Source organism: Sphaerodactylus townsendi, linkage group LG05 (genome assembly GCF_021028975.2).
Source record: "Sphaerodactylus townsendi isolate TG3544 linkage group LG05, MPM_Stown_v2.3, whole genome shotgun sequence".
Lineage (NCBI taxonomy): Eukaryota > Metazoa > Chordata > Lepidosauria > Squamata > Sphaerodactylidae > Sphaerodactylus > Sphaerodactylus townsendi.
Window position 1 is genome coordinate 54,214,095 of NC_059429.1, and position 21,928 is coordinate 54,236,022.

At 39.3% G+C, this 21,928-nt stretch overlaps 1 protein-coding gene across 3 annotated transcripts in view; it reads left to right on the forward strand.

The window, feature by feature from the left end:
• Positions 1-20,481, forward strand: part of SLC44A5 (solute carrier family 44 member 5) — a 166,407-nt gene extending 145,926 nt beyond the window's left edge. For 2 of the 3 annotated variants that reach the window (XM_048496003.1, XM_048496004.1), the window contains 10 exons: positions 331-423; positions 1,219-1,306; positions 1,835-2,097; positions 2,924-3,018; positions 4,062-4,165; positions 5,223-5,296; positions 7,717-7,787; positions 10,648-10,736; positions 12,016-12,100; positions 14,522-20,481. In XM_048496003.1, the coding sequence (XP_048351960.1) occupies positions 331-423; positions 1,219-1,306; positions 1,835-2,097; positions 2,924-3,018; positions 4,062-4,165; positions 5,223-5,296; positions 7,717-7,787; positions 10,648-10,736; positions 12,016-12,100; positions 14,522-14,634 (1,075 nt within the window). In that variant the 3' untranslated portion in view covers positions 14,635-20,481. The remainder of the gene's footprint in view (positions 1-330; positions 424-1,218; positions 1,307-1,834; positions 2,098-2,923; positions 3,019-4,061; positions 4,166-5,222; positions 5,297-7,716; positions 7,788-10,647; positions 10,737-12,015; positions 12,101-14,521) is intronic. The other variant, XM_048496005.1, reaches the window with a different exon arrangement.
• Positions 20,482-21,928: the final 1,447 nt, after the last annotated feature.

The following is a 21,928-nucleotide window of genomic DNA, read 5'->3' on the forward strand; positions in this document are numbered from 1 at the left end:
CTATCTATCTATCTATCTATCTATACCACCCACTCCCAAAGGGCTCTGGGCGATGTACACAATACAATTTAAATGCATCAAAAATGACAAATGCAGTATAAAAGATAAAAAAGATATTTATCGAAACAACAGTGGAAACAGAATCTAACAAAAAGTTAAAATAGGGAATAATATGAAAATCATATAAAGAAAAAGAAAATAATAATAAAGAAAAAACAGATATACTACAAAGTAAGGCATACAAAAAAGGACTCAAAGGTAAAAGATTTGTATAAATTTAAAGTCTGAACTTCCAGTGTTCAATGCTTACAATTATGTATTTCTTTTTAGGGCCATTGGCTATATCATGTCTACATTATTCTACCCAATCATTACTTTCATTCTTATTGCAATCTGCATTTCCTATTGGGCAGTGACTGCTGTGTATCCTTTTTTTTAAAGTCAAAAAGTGTCTGCATCTCAGATGTTCTCATGCATCCAGTTCAGTATTTTAATACTAAGCTAGAAGAGCAGTAAGAGCCCAGCATGTTCTGTGGAAGCTAAAGTATGGGGGAAGCAGGAAAAGAAAATCCTGTGTACCTAAGAAGGTGCAGGCTTTGCTGATATTTTTAGCCTTAGTGGTTGTACTCTACTGCAATGTGACAAGGAACCTGTGTGATACTGTATGGTTTGTGGAGATAACACCGAAAAATCCCTACAAAATTCACCATCCATTCACATTTTAAGATCTTGCAATGCAATCATAACTAAATTCCCTTCTTCATAGACTTTTAACTCTCTCATTGAATGTCTGGCTAGACCCAGTTATCTTGTTTCAGTGATGAATTTTGTATGCAGCTGTAAAGAAACCCACTTTGTTATTGCCAAAATTTCTTTGTATTGGGATATAAGCTTCGTAGATGATAACACCAGTAGCTTTTGGGCTGCATCAAAACACTCGAGATGTTTTATTTTTATTTTATTAGTCTGCCCATATATTTTCCTGTGGAGCCCATATACGAGGTCATTAAATCATATTGTTTCTTTTTCCATGCTTACTACAAGGCGAAACCTGTTATCAAGCAAAAGGTTAACAATATTTTAGTCTCCTAGTGGATTGCTTGCAGGCATAGCAAACTGCTGCTATTACTGCCAAAGACCTTTTGCTGTATGTCTGTATTTGGAAGGGAATACAGAAGTCTGCAGTTCTGTTTCTACTTAACCCAATTAAAAAATAAGCTTCCTGGCTACATCTGGAGAACCAGTTTACAAGGTCATGGCTAATCAAACTCTGTGCAAGTATGCAAATCTCACTTGTTACCCAGAGGTAAACATGTTTAATATTTCTCTGCAAAAGGCTCAGTAACTTAGTATAAATCTGCAGAACTAGTTGAAAATACATGGAATTTTATTCCTTATTTCTGTATGTTTTTATAAAATCTTGCTTTATTCATTTTGACTCAAGTAGGCTAGCAATGCAGCAAGTTACAAAGACATAAAAACAATATAACAGTACAACAATATATAAACAGCACTCAAAAATACACAGATCTGCATTGTGTAGGATAAGCAACACAAATTATTGTTTATTGAGTAATTTTATTAATGTATTCTTTTGTAAGAAACCTCTTGAAACATTTGTGATTAGTTACTGCCAGTAATAAGTTACTGAGCAACCTAGACCACCAGTGCTTGTTTTTATGTCAGTTCTTATGCCATTTTATATAAATTAACTGCATGTTCATAATCAAGATTTTAAGTTAAAAATAAATGTTTGATTGGTTTAGAATTGTATTAAGGTATTGGACACCAATTTATACCTCATACATTCAATATTTTTCTTGCCAACAAACAGACTTTCAACACGACGAATGTGACCAAGCTGTGTCCAGGGGCCCAGTGTACATTTGCTTTCTATGGTGGAGAAAGCCTATACCACAGATACATCTTTGTTTTTCAGTTCTGCAATATATTTGTATTTCTCTGGCTAGTAAATTTTGCAATTGCACTGGGTCAATGTACCCTTGCAGGTGCCTTTGCCTCTTACTACTGGGCCTTCAGAAAACATGCAGACATTCCGCCATGCCCATTGTTTGCTTCATTTGGACGAGCAATAAGGTATGTTTAAGAGTAATTTAAATTTGAATTTGTTGCTGCTCTTAGAATTGGACTTTTTCCTTGCTGGGAAAAGTAGATTTTATAACCAGGGTAGTTACAAAGTCTAATTCACAAAGCATGCATGTCTCTGTGTCCATTATAAAGGCATTCAGGTTTTAGACATTTTTTTCCATTTGCTGTTTTATGTTTGATAGTTTTTAATTGTATTTATTATAATTAGCCTGATTTATTCACTAAGACTCAGAATGGATTACGGAATATAAAAAGATGAAACTCAGCATCATCAGGTAATCAGTGATCAATGTAATAGGACTAGTACAGAGGCGTAGCAAGGGGGGAAAGTGCCCAGTGCACTGGTGCGTCTTCTGACCCCGTCCCGCCCACACCATGGCCACACCCCACCACACCCCAACAGGGGAACGCGTCGCACACCCTCTCCCCTCCACACCCTTGGAGCTACGCCTCTGGACTAGTATGACAGAATTAGAAAACAATGTGAACAATAAGGCAAAATATACTATGAACAATGCAAGAAACAGAATTACAGCGGTGGAAGATGATGTAAAAACAAGATGATATCTATGGTTAAATAGATTTTTATAATGATTAAAATAGATTTTTATCCTTTGCTGTTTAAAAATAGGAATAAAAATTGTAAGAACAAATACTTTTTATACAGATGTCAGGATACCAAGATAAGTTAGCATTTTGCAGTTCATAGTTAGATTTGAAAAAAAACTCAGACATTTACCCATTTTGTATCATAATTACACCCATTATTCATAAAGTAACAATTACTGAGTCGAACTATATTATTTTCTACTAGGTATCATACAGGCTCCCTAGCATTTGGCTCCTTAATTCTTGCAGTAGTCCAACTGATCCGAGTAATTTTGGAATATTTGGACCACAAACTGAAAGGTGAATTTTCATAACACTGTACACTTTCTCTTTCCTTTTGGAAGATAGTATTTTGGTTAAGAAAAACTTTAAAATATATCTTGGCCTCATATGAACTAGTATAACCCACATTCATATGAAACAGGTGTGAGCTAAAAACCTTTGTTTACTTTTAGTAATGGGAACAATGATATCTCTTGCACCACAAATGGTTCTGATGGTTTGAAGGGATTAACACATGTGATAATTGGGGTGTTGTGGGGTTTCCGGGCTGTATGGCCGTGTTCAAGTAGCATTTTCTCCTGACATTTCTTCTGCACCTGTGGCTGGCATCTTCACTCTGAATATGCTAGCCACAGATGCAGGCGAAACGTCAGGAGAAAATGCTACTGGAACACGACCATACAGCCCAGAAACCCCACAACACCTCAGTGATTCTAGCCGTGAAAGCCTTCAACAATATATGTGATAATTAATGGTTTACCGTTTCCTCTCAATAGTTTAGATTGTCCATATTTCATAATGTTGCATCTCTGGAATAGCAGGAAGTCAGCTGAAGAATTTAGAGGTTTTTTATGTATCAAAAAGACCAGGGGAAATATGGGAAAAGCTAGTGCCAACATCATTTCTACAGTCACAAAGAGTTGCAGGACAAATCCAATGGTTTATTTTTGCATTTATTTTGCATTGGCCCTTTCCGCACAGCGGAAAGGGCGCCTCTCCACCAGCAGAAATTATGGCAGTGGAGGGGAGGGGGCCATTCGCACGGGAGTGTGCGAGCGGCCCCCGCAGAGGCCAGCATGGAGCTGCCTCTTTTGTGTCCCCCCCCCACTCACCTCATCCTCTAGCGTCGGTCTGGAGGGCTGCAGGGACCCACCCATGCTGCCCTCAGACCTCCAGGGGTTGGAGGGCAGCGTGGGCGGGTCTCAGCAGCCCTCCAGACCTCCAGCATCCCTCCAAACATACGCAAAAGCCGGTGGAAATGAAGTTTAAGTCAGTACAGATGGAGTCCTACATGTTACTAACTTTTTGTTATCAAATAACTTCACATTTCTTTTTTGCAGGGTCACAGAATGCCTTCGCTAAGTTCTTGCTTTGCTGCTTCAAATGCTGTTTTTGGTGCTTGGAAAAATTTCTTAAGTTTATCAACAGAAATGCCTACATCATGGTACGTATTTCACTGACTTCTCCTAGCATGTTGTAGTGTCATTGCACATGATTTCATAATCTACAATTTTCTAAGTTAGCTTCATGTAGAATGTATTTTTTTTTATCTAGGCTTGATATTATGAAGGTCAGTGACAAGGTACATTTTGAAGTTCCATAGTAGAGTTGGCAGCCCAACTTGAAGGGGGGGGTACATGGGTGGCAGTGGGGAATGGCACAGTTCTGCCACCTCCAAAGAGCTTTATGAAGGTGCAGCAGGTGAAAAAACAAACAAATCTTACCATCCCAGCTGCAAGCACCCTATGCAGTCCAATATGTGGTGTGTGTGCACAAACAAAAGAGGGCATTCTGGGCTGAAAAGCTTGTGCAAGCTGATAAAAGCCAGCTCTGCCCCAGGAGTGCCCTCATCAGATCCAGTGCAAGGTCCTATGCTAGAGGATCACTAGCACAGCCACAGCATTTGCGCTCAGGTAATGCCTGCCTGCCTAGCTACCTGGCACTGGCATAAGGCCCCCATTATCAGCATAGATGCCACTTATGCCACATGGAGTGATCACGCTGCTTCCAGAGCCCTTTCACATTCTCCCTGTGTATTGCAAGTTAGTTATTGATAAAGCACAGAACAATTTGAACATGTTTGAACTTAGTCTTCATTTATTTGCTTATGCTTAAACTTACTGAAATTTTAACTGATTGCCACAGGACATCTTAAAACAATTTCATATGTCAACTGTCTATAATTCTGACTTATTTAGGACAGTATGAATTCATTTACTGCATGGCTCCCTGGAAAGATATATGCTAATACTTGCCAGTAGAAAGTTTATACAAATGACTTTGAGATTTATATGGAAAAGATACATGTCTTTTGCAGCTTATAGGAAATAGGAAATAATATAGGCATGGCAAGTTATTTTGTTATTCATAAATGGTAATCAATATGGTACCACACATTTGTCCTACCTCCAGTGCTATCACCCATGTTAATTGGTGGAAGCTCTGGTTTCCAAAGTAAGCCTTTTCCCCATAAGGAATTGACTGCTCTTGATGTTTTGCAGATTGCAATATATGGTAAAAACTTCTGTGCATCAGCAAAGGAAGCTTTCTTTCTACTCATGAGAAACGTGGTTAGGTAAGGGGGCATGCTTTTTATTTATCTGAATGATTCCATGCCATTCCATGACACCTTACAAAATTACTGATCTTATAATTGTATATTGATAACACCTAACTACAAAACCTCAGACTACAAAACCTCAGACTACAAAATTACTGATCTTATAATTGTATATTGATGACACCTAACTCCAAAACTTTCATTCAGTGTTGTCATATATTAAAGAGCATGGGTGAGAACAGAACCCTGTGACATTCCACAGGACAAATCCATAGGTACTGGATCTGCTCTCAACTCAGCCTCAAGTCAAAATGGATGTGAGAGATTTTGTCACCAAAAATATCATAATGAGGGGCCAAGTTTCTATAACTGACTGGGTCAAAGTTAGGTGTTGTCCAGCCATGAACCATTTTCAGACATAGAACTGGATAAGATTCTGCTGTCTCAATGGAGTCAGAGAAGAAATCTTTCTTCACCGATGTAAATGACACCTGATAGGCCAAAAAAACTTGATTCATCTCAAGTTTTCCACCAGCATTGCTGTAGTTATTCTCCAGTTTGTTTAATTTCTTTCAGCTCCTGGTCAATCCTGGAGCCAGGGGTTTAGAGCATGGAAGAACCAAAGAGAAAGCTGTTTAGGGGTCCCACCAGCCCAGTGTTCTGTACACAGAGTTAATCAGGAGGATGTCACAATTCGGAACTGCCTGGAAACCAACAGGAAACTTTAAACAGAGGGGTTTTGTATCATATAAATGGTCCACTGACCCAAGAGGCAGCAAGCTTATCAGTGCCTTCAGAATACAGTGATCTGATCACAACAAAGGTCCAACTTTTACCCCTCTAATCAGATCACCAACAAGACACTTGATTCACATAATAAGGTCAAGCATAGAAGGTTCTTCTTCATGAGAGCCTGTCACAATCTAACACAGACATATGGTTATAATTGTGGTCATTAAGTCCTGAGCTTGACTAAACAAGGACAATAACCATCAGGGTCCTTAATACCAAATCTGAGACCAGTAAAGGACCCTACTGGAGAGATAGTCAGACAGTATAATAGTGCTCCCTTCTTGATTCAGATCCCGAAAACTGCTGCTTTCATGATTTTTTCCAGTTATTTAAGAGAGCAAGCTGGCATAGTGGTTTCAAGATCAGCTGATAGTAATCTGGAGGACCAAGTTTGATGCCTCACTTCTCCCCATGAGCTGCGGACTCTAATCTGGTGAATTGGGTTTGTTTTCCCATTTCTCCACATGAAGCCTGGTTGGTGACCTTGGACTAGTCACAGTTCCCTCACCCCCACCTACCTCACAAGGTTCTGTTATGGAGAGAGGGTAAGGGAAGGTGATTGCAAACCACTTTGAAACTCCTAAAGGTAGAGAAAAGAGGGGTATAAAAACCAACTCTTCTTAATTCATTTATACCATGTCTTTCTCTCCAGTGGGAACCCAAAGCAGCTTACATCATTATCCTTTCCTCCATTTTATCCTCACAACAACTCTGAGAATTAGGTTAGGCTGAGAGAGTGTGACTGACCCAAGGTCATCCAGCTAACTTCCATGGCACAAGTGGTGATTTGAAGCAATGTCTCCCACATACTAGTCTGATACTCTTAATTACTACATCACGCTGGCTCTCATGAGTTTACCACTACCCAGCTCCAAGTGATAAATAAACCACAGAGGCCCGTATGTCACCAGAATTGTCCATTGGGAATGCTCTGTTTATTAATCAATAAATCATCCAAACTGGACTTCCCTGACCTGTTAGATCACAGTAAAGTTTGCTCCACCCCCACTCCCCTGCAGCTGCATTCAGGCCCTGAGCAGATCCCATTTTGTGCATCATAACTGCCTCACACTAAATCTTTGTACCTTTTCTCAAACTCTTCCAAAGTGCTTTCTGCAGTTAACCCATGTCAATTCAGGCTAACAAATTTTGTTATATTCCTTCCGCCTTAGTTTCTTATGCACTGTACAAACTGCAAAGGCAAGGAGTATCTCAGTGCTGTGCTTTGTACAGCATCGCTGCAGAATAAATGTTAATAGTGGCAGGATGTAAGACAGTAGCATCAGCCTTTTTTATTTATCACATTGTTTGTCAGGGAGAGTAGTTTTCTAGCTCCACTTTGATTTTGTGAAATAATAAGAGAAAATGGCTTACTCAGCTCTTGCTGAAATTGTGAGGAAATCTGGGTTTCCCATATTCCAAACTTTCTATTTGATTCTCAAAGAAGCTTTTGGCAGAGCTTGTCCATTATCACACTGAAACTTTGTGTTATAGTAATATCCAAATAGCATCTGAGTGCACATTTCAAATTAATTTCATATAGAGGTTTTCCAGTAATTTTAATTCTGGTTGAAAGCAGAATTGCTCCACCTATTGGCCAGGAAGGTTGTTGCAATAAGTACTATTTACTTTTCAATATATAGGGTTGCCGTGCTGGATAAAGTGACCGACTTCTTACTATTCCTGGGGAAAATTCTTGTTGCTGGAAGTGTGGGTAAGTCAATTTTTTTTTAGTTTCACATTTTCAGTTTTGTCTAGGTAAACAGAGAAAATATTTAACAGAAATCTCCCTTATTTGTGTGCAATTAATGGATTCTAATGCACACCATGACATTGGTTTGCTGAGATAGCATATAATTTCTATGCTTATCTAAGTTTCAGAAACAAATAAAACTCCTATGTCTGTAAGAATTAGAGCCAAAGAGACCTCTTTTGTTTTTTTTAATGCTGTGTAGAGAACTTTTTAAACATAATTTATTATTTTCTTACAAAACTTAGAGAGTAGGAAAAAAAGAACACAGGGAAGAGAATAATAAAAATATAGAAAGCCCCAAAAAGGAGAGCACCCAGAAAAAGTGAAAGTAAAAAGAACAGAGGAGTGAAAAAAAATGAAAAGGCAGCTTTTAAAAGCCAAACGGCTGACACACATGTTACTGATCCTGGGTTGTATCAGAGCTAGTGGGAAGGTGGGGGGGGAGGGGGGAGACCCAAACCAGTTCACCTGATGAATTAAAGGTCTGCAGAAATGGTTGGAGAGGCTAGGACCAGATCTTGTTTTCCCTGATGCCAGCAATTACCCAGCAATTGCTCCTTTCAGTAATGTGTGGCAGAGAGCTCCCAAAGGCTCATCTGTTCAAAGTGCCATTTTCTCTGGAAGACCCCTCTAGAGACATTTATGTGCAGTTAGTTTCTTTGCTGAGAATGCATACTGCTTTTCCCAGATTGCAAGTGATAATTTATCTGTAAGCAATACTATATGTTAAAAAGAGAGAATTAAAGTTTTGAACAGGTGTGGTTACAGAAACAAATAAAGACTCAGAGAATGTCTGAGCAGGTTTGTAAAGAGATAAAGTCCCCCACAATTGTCAATTTTAAATTACACACTGAATGTTCAGCATCTCAAGCTATAGAAATTCTGTACTTCATGGTGCAACTTTTCATGGAGGTTATAAATTGGAGGTTTACAAGTCTGTTTCATCCAGTTGTTCAAATGTAATGTTATTCAGGCATGAAACTAGCCTTGTAAGTTCCTTGCATACTGAAAGCTGCAAAGTCTGAATGCATTAACCATTTCAGCATTATGTATTTGACATGAAATTTGACTTGCTCTCCCCTTTTAAAGTTTTTCATCCAGATCTAAATAGGAAACATTTATCCTTGAATATATTGGGAATTTTACTTGCAAGTGAGTTCTATATATGTTATTCCAATTCACTAACTGAGCACTAGCTAGCACCGATCAAAGTGGTTTGCTGGATTTAATCATCTCAGGAGCAGCAGCAGCAGCAGCAGCAGAAGGCCATTGCTTTCACATCCTGCATGTGAGCTCCCAAAGGCACCTGGTAGGCCACTGCAAGTAGCAGAGTGCTGGACTAGATGGACTCTGGTCTGATCCAGCAGGCTAGTTCTTATGTTCTTATGTTCTTATCTCAGCTACTCCCTTCCCACCTCAGCTACTCCTTTCCCACTGAATAGCCGTAATATTAACTGGGGCTGCTGTCATGGTAAACTAAAAGAAAGTATCTTCTGAAGATTTTTGGACTAGAACCTGCCAGTATGTATTCCTGGCGCCAGTACATTCCTTCAGGGTTGCATCAACCCGAGCCTCCTCTTTTAGTAGAAGAACCTCTTGTCACAGTGTAGTACTTCTTGTGCTAGAGAGAACATGCTGGAACCTGTAGAAGAGACTTGTACCAATATGCCTCTTTTTGTATATGTATTTCTTTTTGTATGTGTTCTTTAAGTTGATGCTATCTCCTGATTTTGATTTATTGTCCCATGTCTAATATTTTTTGTTGTTATCACACATATATTATTTTCTAGCTAGAAAAGTAAATGAGATTTGTCTGAAATGCAAACTTTGGAATAGTGAAACTGATTAATGTGTTCCTTGTGCTGAAGGAAGGATCCCTTGAGCTAATTAATTTACATTCCTTTCCCTTCCTGCTTGGCACAGATGTTATCATGAATTAATATCTCAGTTTATCATGAAACATGTTGAGTCCAATACATGGAAAAAGTTAAATGCGTTTTCTCAGAGATAAACTGAATTAGCTATTCTTTAACAAAGTTTAAACCTTACATCTCATTGGATCATTTTTATTTTAAAACCCTATCTGACTCATAACATGAAATGATTGATTTAAATCTTCTTGTTGCGTGAACAGCTCACTGATAATTAATATGAATATTAATTTTGTCCAGCACAAAAACTGAGAATAATTCATGTCAGGATTTCTTGCTCTGAAAATCCTGTTTAGATTACAGCTTGTTACAGTGCTTTCTTCGTGCTTTGAATTACCTTCAATTATGAGGACTCCTTCACTTGTTTCATTTTAAGGACTTTCTTGTCTGAGATATTTCAAGTGAAAGATGGATAAATTTTTGGGACTTCCACACTGGTTTCTTTTTGTTTCAATTCAAGGGGCCAATTGTCACCTTTAAAGCCCTTCTTGGCCCAGGATACACATACCTTCAAAACTGGCTCCTTCCATATCAATTCATGCCATAGCTTTGCACTTTTGATCAAATCCAAATGGGTTGAATTCAGTAGAAGACTTATGCTAGTAGAAGGGAGGGCATGTTTCACTGATATTCACTGATATCTAATATATCTCGGACAGCCATTATGCTGCTCCTGGAGAAATGCATGTTAAAACTTTTTTTAAAAAATAAATCCATACACACAGCCTGAGGATAGGTAATAAATTGAAAATATTTGTTTGCATGTATTTTCACATTCAGAGCATCTTGTATGAGTTATGTCATTTAAAAAAATATCATGGCAGGTGCAGTCTTCAAAATGTGGTACTAAATCATCAACATCTCATATCCTTTCCTTTTTCCTTCTACAGGTGTTCTAGCCTTCTTTTTCTTCACACATAGGATACCAGGATTCACACAAGAAGCACCATCTCTGAATTATTATTGGGTACCTCTCCTGGTAAGGACATTTTATTAGGATCTATCTATAACAAGCTAGTTGGTTTTCATACTCCAGAATTTCTAACAGAAAGCAAATAATTTATTTTGCACAAATGTATGTATAAAGTTGGATTACAGAAGTGAGGCTACAAGGTTCCTGTAGAATGTTAATTGCTTCTGGGCAGAAGTACTGATATGAGTCAAATATTTGGTTTTGTTTTGAAGTTTTAAGCACCACTTTCCAGTGACAGAAATCTTATGCTTGGTAAAAAAAAAAGACTGAGTATGACTTCTGTGCCTGAATGTATAAATGCAGAATCCTATTAAATTAATCTATTTAAGATATATTAACCTAACTGGGAAAGTTCTCTTAAGCATTATCTTAAACTTGATATATCTAACATGATTTCCATGTTCAAAATGGAAATCCTAATTTCACTTGTGTACTTAATTATAACGTGTAATCTGTGGATGATGCTTATTCTCCTAATTGTTGCATGAGATCTAGATACATGTCCTCTTTTGGGGAATAAAGTATTTTCTTAGGATTCAGATCACAACATGACACTGCTGATGAAAGCATATTTCTTTCCCTAGTTAGTTGGCTATTGGAAATTATATGTAATTTGGAATGTGATAGTGCCATGGGCATCTGCTGACCAGGTTGCTGGTGGCAATGCACACAGCCCCTACTGTGCTCATCTTTCTTAAGAGCTAAAATTGACAAGTTCCAAACAACTCTTTGGTCAGTTTCATCTTACTACTGTAACTCGGTCTGCACGGGCTTGCCTTTAGCCATGATCCGGAAATTGAAACTTGTACAGAACACGGCAGCCAGGCACCTTACGGGAGCATTGATCAGGGACCGGATTACCCCGGTCCTACACCATCTGCACTGGCTGTTGATCGAGTTCCAGGTCATGTTTAAAGTGTTGGTCTTGACCTTCAAAGCCATTCACGGCCTTGGACCTGCATACCTGCAAGACTGCCTCTCCCCATATCGCTCCATTATGCCCCTCCGTTCTTCGGAGGAGGACCTATTGGTGATCCCTGGCCTTAAAGCTATCAGGCTGGTCTCTACAAGGGGCTTTTACAGTAGTAGTAGTAGTAGTAGTAGTAGTAGTAGTAGTAGTAGTAGTAGTAAGAATGGTGATGATACAGAAAATCCAAGAAAATGTCAGCATTGAGCTTTGAGGAGTATATAGGATTTAACTTTTGTCATGCTTTGAAATAATGATCATTGTGTATTATCTTTATGAAAGTGCATAAACCAAGATATGTGTTCTCCTTGTTTTCAGACAGTCATTATAGGCTCTTACCTAGTTGCACATGGATTCTTCAGCGTCTATGCAATGTGTGTTGATACACTTTTCCTATGTTTTTGTAAGTATTATTTTTTAGTTCCTTGGATGATGGCATGCAGATAAAGAGCCACCTGCTCAGTTTCCTAAGAGAATTCAAGTACATGCAGTAGAAGAGTGCACTTAGCGGTTTCTGTTGTTGCACAGCCTGCTCGATTATGGCCTTTACTGTGGATTCTGAAGTATGCCAGCATCAGGTGTGGCTTTAGTGATTCAGCCAGTGAAATGTTAACTGGAATAGTAGGACCTCGGGGAATACCCTGTTTCATAATAAATACTAATTGGCTTCTGACTATTCAGTAGTTGTAAAATGACAGTTAACTTACAGCCCAGTCCAGAGCCCCCGGCATTGGGACACAGCACTGGTACAGCACCATCCCACCACCTCCAAGAGGGCTTCTCAGCAACATGGGAAGGCAAAAAACAAAATAAAGAAAAGCTTCCTCATCACTGAAAAGTCCTCCATTGGGTTCTGTGAACTTGTGCCACCCAAAAGGGTGGCTCAAGTCCAAGCCCCTGGCACCAGCATTCCACCAGACACAGGTCAGGTGGAAGCTGACTAATGGAGAATGATGATTTGGATTTATATCCCCGTTTCTCTCCTGTAAGGAAACTCAAGGGGGCATACAAGCTTCTTTCCCTTCCTCTCCTTACAACAGACACCTTGTGAGATAGGTGGGGCTGAGAGAGTTCCAAAGAATAGTGGCCAGCCCAGAGTCACCTAGCTGGAATAAAGGAGTATGGAAGCAAATCTGATTCCCCAGATAAAACTCCACCACTCATATGGAGGGGACTCAAACCCAGTTTTCCAGATTAGAGTCCACATGCTCTCAACTACTATGCTATGCTTGCTCTTGGCTCCACCCCCAGCCATGCCTCTGAAATACCCACACTATGCCAATGGAGGCAGTTGGAGCACAGAAGTGCAGAGCACCGCATCTGGCTGCCATGGAGGGCAATGGCTCATTGGCAGATTTGGCAGATTTGCCCTTCTGCTGCAGTAACTGCCTCGCAGAGAGCAATATTCTGGCACAGTCCCATGTCCCCTCCATAGGCAGATTTGGTTCCCCTCTTTGGGTTGGACAAGTTTATATGCTGTACTTTATTGTTAATAATAACAGTTGCCCAGCAATGTTGTATTCATTTAAAATGCCATGTATTACTTGCCAATACAATATTCCTCAATAAGAAAGCTGAAAATTTCAAATAGACCTTTTCCACACATTGTACTTACCACATTTTGAAGGCATTTTCAATCCCATTGTTTACCACAGAATTTGTCCACACACCTGTTCCTCAAGCATTGTTTCCTAGCCACTGGTTTTTTAAAGCTTTTTTTGCCCACATGCGCTGCAGCGATGGTTCGTAGCATCACAAATTCATTGATCTAGTGGGCTAGAAACAATATAAACAGCTTGTGCAAAGAAGGTAAAAGTTGCACAAAGGAAGTGCTTCTTAGTTCTTGTTAATCTGTTAATTTTTGAGGTTTAAACCGAGCCAGGTTGTTCCATGGTTTATCCTAAGACCATGTATGGGTAGCTATTGATTTTACTGGATTGAATCATGGCACCTTCAAAAGAATTTGTTCAAATGGGTAGAGCTGTCATGGTAGAGCATATTTGGAGAAGAGGTCCTGCAGATATATGGTTCCTAGACTATTACAGTTTATATAAATAGTAGCCAACCAGCACAAGGAACTGAACTTGGAAATTAATCAGTAACCAATTGAGTTCCCATAGAATATGTGTAGTATGTGTAATCCATCTAGCTTCTGATAGTAGTCAAGTAGAACACATTACAGCAGTTCCATGTAGAATACATTACAGCAGTTTAGTGTCAGCGTTACCATACTAAATGAAAATGACATTTTTCACAGCTGAATTAATGTGCTGGCCAGGAATAACCCCAAGGTTCTTAACTAAGTCAGCCAGAAAGTGGTCAATAAACTGCCCTCTATTTTCCCCAAACAGTGCTTCCGGATATTAAGCAATCTGACCTTTTAAGGCAAAACTTTAAAAAAAGGACTATGAAAGCCAAGAAATAATAATGGTATCTTTCATTAAGTACAGAATGTCCATAGGACCAGTGGCTGCTGTTATGACTTTTCTGAAGACACCCAAAGAATTACCTCCAATGAGAACTGGCTATCACATTTAGGGTGCTTCAGTAGAAAGTCTAGCTTTACTAAGCACAAGTGTAATTGCTCTTAGCATGTTGCATGAGCAGAGGAGTTAACTACAATGTGGCTGTTGTGCATCTTGTAGTGATATGAAGAGAGAGATGTAAGTGCTTTTGTGGCATCCTGCAAGGACTTAATGCTGAAGCTTGGTTCTGTTGTAACAGGATTTCTGATATTAAATCTTTCCCTTTCTTTGAATCTCTCTCCTTTGATTTGATTTTGGCTGCCTGCTGCTTTGCCTCCTTTTGCCCACTTCACATTCAGGTGAAGATTTGGAAAGGAATGATGGATCTACAGCAAAACCCTACTACATGTCAGCCAGTCTTCACCGAATTCTGGGGAAGAAAGAACTGAGTCCTAAGAACTTAATGGGATAATGTTTAAAAAAATACTCATGAACATGGCTGTGGTGTCAATTTTAAAGAAGGGGGACACACAAGATGCATATAATTGGGACAAAACATTTTTTAAAGTGTAAATTATGCTTCTGGCTAATGAATTATTTGAGGTTTTTTAATACTGTCTTTAAAAATGAACAAATGGGCAGCATTTAAACTAAACCTTTAACAGCTGTGAAAAAAGGCTGCATTGTTTTTATAGAGTGCCTATGAAAAATGTAAATGTGAAACATTTTTATCATTAGCACTTAGTGTTTTAATAACTTTTCTAACTCAAGATTTTGCTGTTTGAAATGACAGCCATTTTGATAACTTTTTATAGGTGTATATTTGTAAAGGATATTCAGGCATTTTTTTGAAAGCACTATGGTATATCCTAATTAGCCATAAAAAAACCTGAACACACTATAGGTAACCAGCAGGTAGTCTAAATTTGTAATTATGGTGCTATGGCTGTATTTTTACCATACAAGCTGGTTGACAGTTATTTAAAACTGTGATTAAAAATGTATTACTGATTTCCTATGAAGAAGGGTATACTACAGTGTCAGCCACCTCTACACAAACTGTAGATGCTGCAGAAGAAAGCATTAGTATCATACTGGTTTAGTTCAAAGAGGGTGATGAAAAGAGTACAGCTAATTGTTGAAATTGCTGAGAACAGAGTCACATTATTAATAATAAACAATTTAAGAGGATTGCTGTGCCAGAAATATCCGAGAGGCTTCACAAGAGCCTCAGTATTCAATCCGATGCAATACAAAATCTTCATGTTTGTTTGTGTGGGGTTCCACCCAATGGTGGGATTAAAATAATTTAACAATCGGTTCCAGTGGTGGAATTCAAATAATTTAACTACTGGTTGTTTACAAGCACCATTTTAACAACCGGTTCTGCTGAAGTGGTGCGAACCTGCTGAATCTCACCACTGGTTCCGGCTCCCCAGGGCCCCGACTGGGGCTCAAATCCGTTCCTCCTGTCCCTTCACGTGTGTTGTTAGTCTCGTCCTCGCCCCTGGTTGTCGTGGGATGGTGCAAGTCTGTTAATCACCTGAGCCACAGGGTTACTACTTAGATGACTGCCCCTGTCACCCCGACCCTCCACTCTTGCCAACAATCCCTTTTCTATCTTTTTTTGGGAGGACTCCCTGTGAATTCTGGAGCAGGTTCTAGATCTTAGGCTCTCTGTTCTTTATTTCCCTCCTTCGCCTTTCTTCCTTCTTCCAACCTCCTTCCTTTCCCCTCCTCTTCACCCTTCTCCTTCTCACCCTTCTCATCCACATTCTGTCCTCTTCCCTTTTAAGCTCTCCCCTTCTGCCAATCACCCCCCCTCTACCAATCCCCAAGTGCTTTTCTTTTCCATCTTCTAGTTCATTCCACCTATGGCAGTCATGCTTCACCTTTGACCCTGCCTCCTTGGTCAGAGTTGGCGCCAGGTCTTCTGGGCACTGCCTCCGCCCTCCTACTGGGGTTGGGAGCTTGAGCAGGCTCACCTGGCTCTGGCTCCACTGCTCGCAGCCCTGTGTCCCCCACAGTTGGCGAGCCCATCCCCCGGCCTCTCACAGAATGCCCAGGAGACTGGGTTCTCCTGCCGCTGTGGCGACTTCTCGGAGCCGTCTCCCGCCTTCTCCTGGGGCCACTAGCGTATCCCGTGGCTGGCATCCCTCGCTGCCTTGCTGGGTCTCCTTCTCCTTGGCTCACCTCGGCTCCCAGCGTCCAGGTGAGCCCGGGGAGGGGTGGTTCCCCTCCCTGTGGGTTGGTGTGTGGGGCAAGTCCGGGGCTGGGGTTGGACCTGACCCAGCCAACCCTGGACAATTTGAGACAGCTCTTACTGGTTATATGTTATGTTTAATGTTCTACATAGTAAATCTGGTTGAACTTGGCTCATGACACCAAATTTGGTTTCATTTTAAACATTCAGAATGAAGAGTGCAGTACCTATTTGTAAAAGCCACAAAACATTGGGTTGGATTGTACAGTTGCATGAAAAGGAGGCTTTTCTTGCCTATCCCTTCACACCATCCTCTTCTGACCCCTGAAAGGCATCTAGGATCATTGTGCCCCTTGAACAAAAGGCCACATGGCAGAGGAGTTGCCGGAAACATGGGGAATTATACTGTTCTTTTGCTGTTTGTACCAGCAGAATACATAGTAGAGAAAGCATAGCAAGGTGTGCTGTAAGAGGGTCATCTCAATCCAGATGAGGGGAGCTCCATAGCAACTGGGGACAATGTGGGTTGGGAGATGCAACAAGCAGCAGAGGGAAGAACCCTGCTGCCACCTGGAAAACTCCATTAAAATGTTATTTATGACATGTGTTTTCTTGGAGTAAGTTACAGGCTTGAGCCAGATGCACTCCCAGGCCAAAAACCTGGTGGAAGCTGATTACTGTTGGTTCCACCCCTGGGAATGCCCCTAGCCTGCCCCCAGCCACACTGGCATCCTCTTTTACACTGACACAACTCTGGGGGCAGAAGCCTCCTCTGGATCAGGTTCTGCACAGCTCCACAGTGCCTTCCTGTCACCCTGTTTGCCCTCCTTGCCACCATAGGTTCCACTTCAGCCTGTAGGGTGTCCAAATGCATAGGCTAAACAGGAGGAGAGAATGGTGTGATGAGCTACTTTAGGTCCCTATAGCAGTGAATGGCAGGGTATAAATAACAATTAATAAATAAGAGCTTATGTTCATGGGCTTTGTTTACATGGGAGTCCCTTGAAATCCAGATAGTGGTCACAACTACTATGGGAACAGAAAAGTAGGAAGAATCTACTACCTTCTATTTGCACAACTTTTGGATGCATCCTTTTGTATTACAACTGCTGTCCTAACCTACTTGCATTAACAGTGAAACTGATTTTGAAATATCTGCTACAATGTTGAGACATGATCACATAGCGAATTTCCATTATCAACTATGAAAGGCAAAGGGCCAATAAAGTCAAGGTGTTTTATAACCAGGAAGGGAAAAGCTTTAACTGAGGAAAGATTATAAATACATTGAAAGAAATGTAGCCAGATTTGTTTTACTGTATGTGTTTGTTAGTGAATGCTAATTGAGGAACAGAATCTTGTAAAACATACTGTAAGTTTTGCTCCAATGTAGCCTACCTTTTCACCATTAATTATGAAACAGTTGTACGCCTTGGCTGAATGGCAAGCAAATGATGCCTTCTGTTCTTTTGTTCCTGGTGAGGTTTTGAGGTGAGAGTGGTATATTGCTCTAAAATATATTCTAATTTTATTTATCCTGTGAACACTGTGGGTCAGCACTGAGGCAGAATTGGCTACATTTGCAGAGAGAAGATTGAGAATTTGTATTAAATGACTGGTTATTTGCACTACGAAAGCATAGTATTTTTTTTAAAATGATTGAGCAAAAAGACAACTCTGTTAGCTCAAAATCCCTCAATGGGAATCTTTCAAAAATCTACTGCAGGCAAATTGTTAAAACATTACACAGCCATAGATGCTGCTGTCTTTACGCTAGGATAAAGAGCCACTCCACTAGACATCTCTTCTGGGCAACCTTCAGTAGGGCTAGCATAATGTCAGGTAGATTTTTGTACTCTTCAGTTGCAATTGTACAAACACTTGAATGGAAATGAGTACAGTTGAATAACTGGAGTAAATTTATGTTGAATTGAAATGTTTTGTACTCTGGGGTCTTTGGGAAAATTCTAGACCCAAAATATATTTAAGGGTTTGGTATGCAATCAACTAAAATTGTGTATTTTTAAATATAATGTAGGTTCTCATCAGATGGATGTATCTGAAGCATTTAATAAGATGAGGACATAATAAAAACAATACAAACTGTCACTAGATTCATAAGTTTCAGGGTAACTTTTTTGGGAACAGATTGCTGGGTCTTAACTTCATACCCAGCACACTGCAGATGGTAGTAATGCCATCCTTTACCATTCTTAGAAAAGGTCCAAACATACTGGATCCCACCCCAGTTTGAGGTATCAGTGAATGGTTCTGGAAGCAGATGCACATTTCTATCCCATCAGCAGGGCTTCCATGAGTGTTGAGATGTGTTGACCAGGAATGCAGATATTAGAAGGTTTCTTATACTTGCAGATCTTTTTGCACCAGTAGGATTCAATCCAGCAGTGAGTTTAACTACATTCTTAGACATAAATGCACTTAATTGTGCTGGCTTGTGTCCTTCAGACAATCTTCTGGTGGGACTCAGTGATCACTCCCATTGACCTCATTGCAGAAGAATTGCAGTCTGATCATATGATTTGATGCACCACCATATAAATACTTTGGATTGGATGTCCCAGCTGCTATACCAGGAATATCTCCCTGAATATACCATAATGCAGACATTACTAGGATCCGTGTCAAGTGTCACTGACAAATGTTTTTGAAGAAATCATTCTGCAGCCATTTTCTTAAATAATTGCGCAACTGAGAAAACTGTGAAAATGCACAGCAATAGCACTGAAATTTGGCAGTAATTCAGCATACAATAAATTTGTTGAAAGAGTAAACTTGGTAGAAAAGCAAAATTCCTGAATATCTTTCTCAGAAAGCATTAATGTGCAAACTAGGTAATAACTTATTTTTTGAAAGACAAATACTTTTCAACTTGATTGTGTTTCTTAATCCTTGGGCCAAAATTCAGCTGTTTATTATAAATGTTGGTTTTATGTGTAATGTGCTTTAACATAAAGCTAAAGCTTAATAAAATGCACTTTGTCGCTTTAGAGAAGATGAATATTAAACGAATCATTTTATGGTGAGATAATACGTTTTAAATAGGCTTTGATCCTGCATTCATTCAAGCCATTGGTAAGACAAATATCCCTTTGGATGAACTGGTGCAGAATCTTGGTCAAAATAATAATAAATCATGACAAAGGGCTGATTATATAGTATTACAACTGTGTTTACACTATAGTAAATGCCAAAACATCCATTATTGAAAATGTACTGAGGCTGTTTTGCAGAAAGGGGCCAGAAGATGGCAGGATTGCTTTCCTACTGTTATGGTTTTGCTCATTGCTTTCTGCCATTCTTCCTCCTAGTGGAAGATTTAGAAACTCAGGATGGCTCTGCTGAAAAACCTTATTACATGAGTAAATCTCTGCTGAAGATTCTGAACAAGCAGACTGAGCCAGCTAAGAGACAGTAGAGAATGCACACGGTCCTAACCACCCAATTGCGTTTGGTTCAATGCATTGCTTCTTCAATACAGTGTTAATGGTTGGCTTTTATTTGCGCATGTTTTATACCAAAGCTATTGTACATGTGAAGCCATCAAAATTTGTAATGACATTGGGTTTTTTAAAAAAAAATTCCAGCAAAAAGGGAACATTTTTATACTGAGATTTTGTTTTACTTTCATTCTTGTTGCTTGGATATTTTGGAGTGAAGGAGTGCATTTAACATGCTGGCTTTTTATGTTGTAGAAGATAAGATGTGACATGTTTTACTATTGCAAATCCAGGACAGATGTCAGAAAACACAGCGTGAGAGTTTCTTGAGAAAGAAAATCATTTACTGTCCATGTCCGTATGTCATAGAATACATAAATGTCTCTTGATTCTGTTAATGATCTCGTCAGTCCCTTTGCCTGTGCAGCCGTGTGCTCTATGATCAAGTGCCTTACTGGCTATTGGTATTAACTAGCTTATGTTCTCAAGTTTACAAGCACCATTTGACCCATAAAGCAACCATTGCTTGATAAGAAATATGAAACCCTTTGTTTACTTGAAATGTAGGTAAAATACTTTCAGTATCCACCATTTCCTAATGTTTTACTATAATGTTCTTGAAAAATAAAGCAGTCGAGAATTTATAGCTTTGTAAAAATGCTTTCGTTTTGTGTGTTTAGCTTTATCTGTGCCAATTTATGATACAATGAACTTTTTTTAAAAAAAATCAAAGCCTGGATCATACAACTTTCATTTTAGGTAGAGCAAATATTCACATAGATTATGGTGGGGCTCTAATGTGCTACTTCCCTTTGCTCATTGTCCTGTCTCAGAGCCTTGGTGCTGTCCTGTTCACAGCCTGTAGTGACTATCCATGTCAACAGGGGATACAGTTCATATGTGGGAAAAGATATGCAAAATTCTGAGCAAAGTGGTACATTGTTTTCTTTTATCACTTTGTGAGAAGCTGCGTTTAAACCAAGGGTCCAGGAGAATGGGCAATGTTTTGGCCTGCTCTGTTTTCAGCATTAACTTGACATGCCACAAACATTAGCAGATAATCGAGTTTATCTGTATGAAGTGAAAAGTTTCATGTGCAGATTTTGCAGAGCAAATTTCAACTGAAGATGCAACAAAATTGGCAGCCTTTCAGTTCGTACCTTACCTAAGACCCAGCCATAGAATCATACACAATTTGGGTTTCTCTTTAAAGTTCTTATAAAATGTTTTCTGGGTATTTATTTTTTCATTGCACAGATGATAAAGCTGTTCTGTTGGTACAGGCGTGACTGTTACAGCCCCGGTCTTAACTAAACCCTGACAATACTTTTCCCTAAACACAGGAAAACTTTTGGCATGAAAATATCTTTGCACATACCACAGTCAGTGTAACTAACCATAGTAAATTATTAATGTGGTATGTGAATGTTCCAAACTGCAACTGATAATAATGGTGCTATAGGTACAGTCATAAAGTACGCCTATTTATTAGGCCTGAAGCAGGTGGTCTTTCAAATTAGGCTGTAAGTTTTGAATTGCTTTATTCAAATTAGTTTCCAATGATGTCCCACTGAAGTTGATCAGGCTTCACTAAGAAAAGATGATTTCACGGCTGTAGTTTTGTACCCCAATTCCAAACACTTTTACTTGACAGTAAGTCCCACTGGTTTCAATGGATCTTACAAGTGAAAGTGCTTACGAACGGAGAGTTGAGAGGACAGATTGATTTTGTACAAGTTATTAACTTGTACCACACAAAGATTTGTACCAGTACAGAAAAGGATATGTAGGTTAACTAATGAGAGATGGCCTTGTCACTCCTGTGTAAGGTTTTGACTGAACTAAGCATTTGCTGTTCAGCAAGGGAAACCAGAAGGTGCATATTAAAGTAATGTAAAGTGTTTGTTCTTTTGTTAACCATTGTAAAGTGGATCCTTCATTTTGAAGACTCTTTGTCTATTTAGTATCAGGAAAAGATACTGTTTTATAAATCACTTTTCTGACAAGTCAAACAGATTATTACTTCTGTTGCAAAGTGCTGATATGTTGCACTTCATAGTAAAAATGGAGGACATAATGATTTTTCAGAGTTGGAGATAATTTAC